Source organism: Colletotrichum godetiae (assembly GCF_030913485.1).
Source record: "Colletotrichum godetiae strain CBS 193.32 chromosome Unknown BDP55scaffold_20, whole genome shotgun sequence".
Taxonomy (NCBI): domain Eukaryota; kingdom Fungi; phylum Ascomycota; class Sordariomycetes; order Glomerellales; family Glomerellaceae; genus Colletotrichum; species Colletotrichum godetiae.
The window spans coordinates 566324-572756 of NW_026851268.1; the positions used below are offsets into that span (position 1 = coordinate 566324).

The following is a 6433-nucleotide window of genomic DNA, read 5'->3' on the forward strand; positions in this document are numbered from 1 at the left end:
AATTGCCTTACCTTTGATATGCGCATACGGAGAGCATCTGGTGGGTTGCGATAAGCGTCGCGGGGTTGATAAAATCGCGGCCCCAATCCCAGCTCCATATCAGCGTAGACAAATCTCCAACGGCCAACAATTGACTGTACACATCTCACAAGCATCCCCAGCAACATCTACACTTACTTGACTCCATCACCACTCAACACCTTGAAACTCAAAACAAGATATCACCACACACAATGGCCACAGAAACCCCCCTCCCAACCCGCGACCCAAAAACCGTCCTCTCCTCCCTCCTTTCCCTCACAGAAACCCGCATCGTACCCCTAACAGCCGCCGGCGTCTCCTCCGGCTCAAAACTCTTCGGCGCCGCAATCCTCTCTTCCTCCCCGTCTTCCCCCTCCAACCTTTCCGGGACCGCCCTATCCCCCTACACAGTCTCCACCAACGACGAACGCACCTCCCCCCTCCTGCACGGCGAAATAAACTGCATCCAAACCTTCTTCACCCGCGACTTCCCCGACCCAGCCACCCGCCCTTCCCCCCGCACCGACTGCGTCTTCTTCGCCACCCACGAGCCCTGCTCCCTCTGCCTCTCGGGCATTGCCTGGTCCGGGTTCAGGGAGGTGTATTACCTCTTCACCTACGAGGATAGTCGCGATTTATTCGCGATTCCCCATGATATCAATATCTTGCAGCAGGTGTTCCGCGTGCCGGCTGAGGGGGAGGGGGAGGCGGCGTTGGAGCGGCGGGAGTTGTACAACCGGACAAACCAGTTCTTCACGGCAAGGAGTCTAGGGGATTTGGTGGAGGAGATTAAGGAAGAGGGAGAGAGAGAGCATTGGAGGGGTGAGATGGAGCGTGTGAAGGGGCTGTATAACGCGTTGAGTGAGACATATCAGGAGGGAAAGAAGGCTGGCGCGGAGAGTTCGAGTGTGTGGAAGTAGAGCGAGTGAGCGAACGGCGGGTGTAGATGATTCGTCAATGGGGGGGGGGGTGTTTGGTTCACGGATACTGCTCGACGCGTGAGTCCGCATTTGTTGGTGCTGGCAGTGGCTGGGTGGAATCGGCGCCGGTGATGAGACCGGGCGATTTCCCGTAGTCGAGGGCCGAGCTGGCGAAGCTGGCGTCATGGTTTAGCATCGATATGGAATGCCGCCGGCGATGACTGGTGTTTAACCTAGAGGATTAGAGATACCACTAGGAAGAGACTCGTTTCCAGTTTCAGCTATCGCCTTCCAAGCCACGCCCATCGTGTGTACTATTTTCGCAGCATTGAGTCATTGTGCAGTTGTATGAAGACTGTACCTAGTCCAACCCGGCGTGAATCGTGGAATTTTCATTTCGGCCGGCCGTCCGTTGCCCAGCCGGGGTGAGACCTCCGCAACGGCAAGGGAAGGAAGGAAGAGCTTGCAGCGATCAACGTCGCAGACGGCACTCACCATCGGAAGGGAGGGGGAGGCGGCCGACCTTACTCCTGGCTGTGGCCGTGGCCGTGGCCCGTACCAAAGGCAGCAAGATCCTGCACGCTCACGATCCCTCGGCCCCCGAAGCTGAACCTCTCCCGCCGTCCTGCGCCGGGCAGAACATCGTCCAATGCAACGCACTGTGCAGCGGTTATGGACCAAGCAGACGAAGGCGGATATGCATGCGCGGGGTAAGCAGAAGAACGACAGACCGGGGCGTGTAGGCTGCGGCACGGCGGTACGGAATACAAGCTAAAGGACGCGTGAGGACCTCATCACCCCCTGTCGATAAGGTACATTTAGATTCTTCACGCCCCCCTCTCCAAGGGCTCCCCTTTCTTGGGGGTCTGAAGCATCATCATTGGCCGGGCTCGTCTGTTTTCCCATGTGGCCCATGTTCGTTTTAGGCACATGCAAGAGGTTTCTTACGCAAGCCGTTTTTCGGCGTGGGGAGCACGTTGCGGAACAGAGTCGCCCGGGTTTAACGGGCCATGGGTATGGGCGGGAGGGGAAGAGGGGGAGGGATTTGGGAAGAAGATGATGGCCTTTGCCGGATCGGCCGGACATGGCGTGCATCGTTCCCGGCCTGGGTGACCAGTGCAGATGTCTGCGAGTATGGTATAGTTGACGCAGTAGGCAGCGGTCTTTTCGAGATGAACTGCTTGGTGATACTGCGGTGCGCGGGTGAGAAACAGGGTTTATGGCCGTCATCTGGTTGTTGCAGCGCATGGCATGGCAGCGCGAGGCATCATTGCAGGCTGCGGCTAGAATGGATGGAGTGAACTCCAAGGGGATCCGTAATTGTGCAGCAACAGGAGACAGACGTCGCTGCTACTGCATCACATCACTGCTGTTGCTGAAGACCGAGAGACGCAGGCAAGAGAGTGTAGGTATCCGTATTCGTAGGAATGATGATGATGGGACAAAGTCTCCGCAACGGCCGCCCCTCCCGCGCATGCTAGCGGGGTGAGGGTTCTCTCTTCCATTTTCCCCCTCCCGGTTATCGCTTGGTCGTCTCGAAACCCCCTCCTCGTTGGTTGCGTACGGACGCCATCCGTGGTATCCCGGCGGGTAGGGAGAGGAAAAGGACGCAGTGAGCAGCCGTGTGTCAGCACAGCCGTCCGCTATGATAGCGTGAGATTGCACACGGCGGCGCGACAGCCGCAGAGACGGAAGTCGTGATGAGATACCTAGACATAATGTCACGCGCACTGTCAGTTCATTCCAGACATCGGACAACGTGCTGAGGGTAAGTGAACGGGCCGCTATACAGGCGGAGTTTCGTATGACCAACAGACAAGCATGCCCAGAACTGCTTGACTCAAATCTTGACCGAAGCATGCCCAGAGGCCCTCATCGAGACCTCAAAAGGGAATTGCGAGAGCAAGGGAAACGTGGGCAGAGGGAGGGGGAGTGCGAAGGATGACTGGCCGGGCAAAGGTGACTTTACCACTCGTGGTGATTAATGACCAGTGACAGGTCGCTAAAACAAGGTAAACCGTAAAGAAGAGTCGCGACGAACGGTCCCAAGTTGGAACGGGCCGACACAGCACTACCAGCACTGGCGTTTCTTCCTCTCATGGGCTACCCTTGCCTGGGTTCCCAGGGGTGTGGTGGGTTGCATTTTGGAGGGTTCGCTGTGAGAAATGACGCAGAGTCTGGACATCCTGAGGGTTGAAGGAGGTGTCTATCGAATCCCCAAAAATAACGAGCCGCCGATGGTTGTTGACTGTGCCGCGCTGTGCATACTGGTGCGTTTGCACCACCTCATGCACTCGCGGTTGGTGTTGCTGGGAGCTGGATGTGCGCTGGGAGCCAGTCGGGAGGCTTGTCGATCGCACCAAATGTATTGTTTTTTGAGTATCCCGCTGTCTATTGGGTAGTACCAGTGAGACTGTCCGTTCATGACTGGGCTGAATGGCTTCCTGTGGTGCAAGGTAAAGCAGTGGTCAGCTTATTCAGGTCAATCTCGGGGTGTGTTTGGATATGCCCACTTGATGTCTGACAGAGGCTGAGCTAGACGCGATGTCTCTGACTGCTTCCTTTGAATGACGGACTAGCAGCAGTTATTGAACCCTTATGGCAGAGGTGTGTAGCAAGAAAGCAGTATCAGAATGATAGCCATGGGTGATCTGACGAGTAAGGACGAGAAAGGCAGTATCATAACATCCTCCACTCCCACCTTTCAAACTGACCCCTCAATTGCTGCTGCCCCTCCTCGTTTCAATCACATCGTTGTTTCCTTTTGACGGGTCCAAACGGGTCTTGCCATGGGTCATGGGCCATCGACCTTCCCGCCTTCTTGGCTTGGCATGTTAGCATCTTCTGCACCGATCTCAATTCACTGCGATTTTAACCCACCCAGAGTCGATGTGTGTCAGCAATTTACTTGTGAGGCAGGAACAACACGTACCTGTGGTTGGACACTCACAAAAAGGCTGATCACGTGGTGTCTGTTACTGGCCCCCGATTTCACTGCAACTTTAACCTCCTCCAAGAAGTTATGGGCCGCTAGACTTGACGCTATCATGGCTCAGCGCGTGCTCAAGATTTCGGAAACATCTTAGATCCGGCATTACGCTTGAAGAGGTTGACTCGGATCATACTTGCTGAGAATTAGAGAGGGCACCTGCGGATGACAGTTCTTCATCAACCACAGGGAGCAAGAATCAAGGGATCCATAGCGCTGACGACCATTGTCTCTCCGCAACTACTCAGCCTCATGTGAGCAACCAACACCGTTGCAAGGGAGCTTCAGAAACATCAAACAATCGCAAGGGAGCTGAACCAACGATTCGAGCACTTCGTACTAAATTCCCACTGGCTCTGTAGCAGGAGGAGCAGCATCCTTCCAAATTCCATTCCGATCGTCAGCCGGCCGCCATCTCAGACACGTACGGATGCCTGCCTACCTGCCATTTCCCGCCTCTCACCTGACATCTCACATGAGTCTCATCTCACAAACCCATCTCACATGAAGAGCGACTCACTCACCCGTCACAACTCTGCTCGGAATCATGCCATCCTACAATCCTCCGCCTCGTAAGGCTACCAACGGGCCCCTTCGCGCGCGGCCCATCTTGGCCCCCAATCCCGCCCGCACCGCCGATCCCCCTTACCCTCTTCCCCGATCCAAGATGTGCACTTGTTCTCGAATCACACCAAACACCAAACGCGGTCATCGTATCATTCGCTAGGCGAAAAGGTAAACGCAAGCCACCCGTGCCACCGTCACATTGGGTGTCGTAGCCTGCTCACGGGAGTACCTTGCACTTTCACGCACCTCTTGTACCTCGGTGCCTTCTTAACCCCCAGGTACATGGCATCGCCAAACGCCAAAAGTAGATTCGTCACACTCATGAACGTAACCCATGCTGAGACTTGTCACAACATCAGCCCCCGTCAACGACAGACGCGCCCAAGAAAAGAACACCGCTGTAACCTGGGGAGCAAGCTATTCTCCTACCTACCTATAACACAGATAGCACACCAAAAGTAAGCAGCAAACCATCCCAAGAGGGGGAAAACGTGGTATCACTGAGACTGCCGACGCCATGCACACCTCCCGCGCCGCTGATTGGCGAGATTAGCGCTGAGCCCGACATGAGCGAACCTGGATTTGGTGCACACTTTTCCATCTCCCATGTTCACACGTTCACGTACCTACAACACCAGATCCCTACGGTACAACATAACACACACACACACATCTTTCTCATCCTCCCTGCCCGTCTTTCCAACCGGCCTGCCGGCCACCCTGATTCCCCAGCCTTGCCATATTCCTTTTTCCTCGTTGGACGCAAACCACCACGCAAACCAACCACCTGAGACTTGCACGCCCCCTCCCCTCGGAGGAAACAATCATCATCCTAGATGTAGGTACCCAGGCTCAAAGTAGACTGATTTTGGGGAGGAAGCAAACGACCAGCCGCCCAGACGCCCGCCACGAGGAGTAACAAGGGCGCCTCCATCACCACTTCGTCACACCGAGAGAGCCCATCCCACCTGAATAATTCCCCTGCTCACCTTTTCGGTGCCTATGGTCCCCCTCCGTGACAGGGAGGGGCCGGTGTGCTACCATACCCACCGCATCTATCGGTACATCCCCAGCTATCCTCCTTCCAACAAAGTTCACATAGCTGCAGACAGTGCAGAGTACCCTCGTTCCAAGGGGGGCGAATATCTAACCAAGATCTACTTACCTTAGTTGCCAGATTCTTGAGCGCTCTTACTTGCCAGCCAGCATTTGTCCATTTGATGGCTATATCTCAAATTAGAACCAACCGAGAGATGGCTTCTACTACACCTAGAAGACACCACCGCCCGATAAAAAAACCCCCGCCCGGACCAGGAGGTGTGCCACACCGGCCGGCCGGCGCGTCTTCTTTTTCCTAACAGCGAGTATTTGCCGCACAAGGCCGCCCCACGCTAACGGCTAAACGCCCCCCTAAACCTCCCCCGTCGCCGCCGTTGTTTCGTCTCGGCGTTCTGTCTTTTGCCTGAGATGCCGTTCAATCACTTGCATGTATCACCAAAAAAAAAAAAGTATGGAAAAAGCAAAGAAGCCATCACCAGGAGTCATCACCTGAGTCTGTGTACTGCTGAGATGTGATATCCTGAGAAATCACCTTCTCTGCTTTGTCGCCCCTGACCTTTCCTGTTTCCCGAGGTAAGTTTGCTCCCATGACATGCGCTGCCTCAGTCTCATCAACTTCGTGCAAATCTTCACGCTCGCCATCATCCTCTACACGGACGAACAGGCCAAAGTAGGCAGACATAGTGACAGAAGCATGACTCAACCCGTGGCCGTGACCACACTCTACAGACGCGCCGTCATCGTCCGTCTCATCCTCACGTCCAAACCTGAAAGCCCCCCATGCTCCCGGGCCCCAGTGTAGTGTAAACGCACGTCCCCAGCAAACCGGCTGTGCAAACAAACCCTTTTTTCGAGAGGAGCATCTGAACCACTGCAA

General features: G+C 55.2%; 1 protein-coding gene across 1 annotated transcript; it reads left to right on the top strand.

The window, feature by feature from the left end:
* The first annotated feature begins 16 nt into the window (after nucleotides 1-16).
* Nucleotides 17-1108, top strand: BDP55DRAFT_150111 (cytidine deaminase-like protein). The gene has a single exon (XM_060565608.1). The coding sequence runs from the start codon at nucleotides 234-236 to the stop codon at nucleotides 939-941; it is 708 nt and encodes a 235-aa protein (XP_060429795.1). The 5' UTR covers nucleotides 17-233; the 3' UTR covers nucleotides 942-1108.
* The last annotated feature ends 5325 nt before the right edge of the window (nucleotides 1109-6433 follow it).

Coding starts and splice junctions, on each gene's coding strand:
- BDP55DRAFT_150111 (XM_060565608.1), top strand. CDS start 234: ATGGCCACAGAAACCCCCCTCCCAACCCGCGACCCAAAAACCGTCCTC.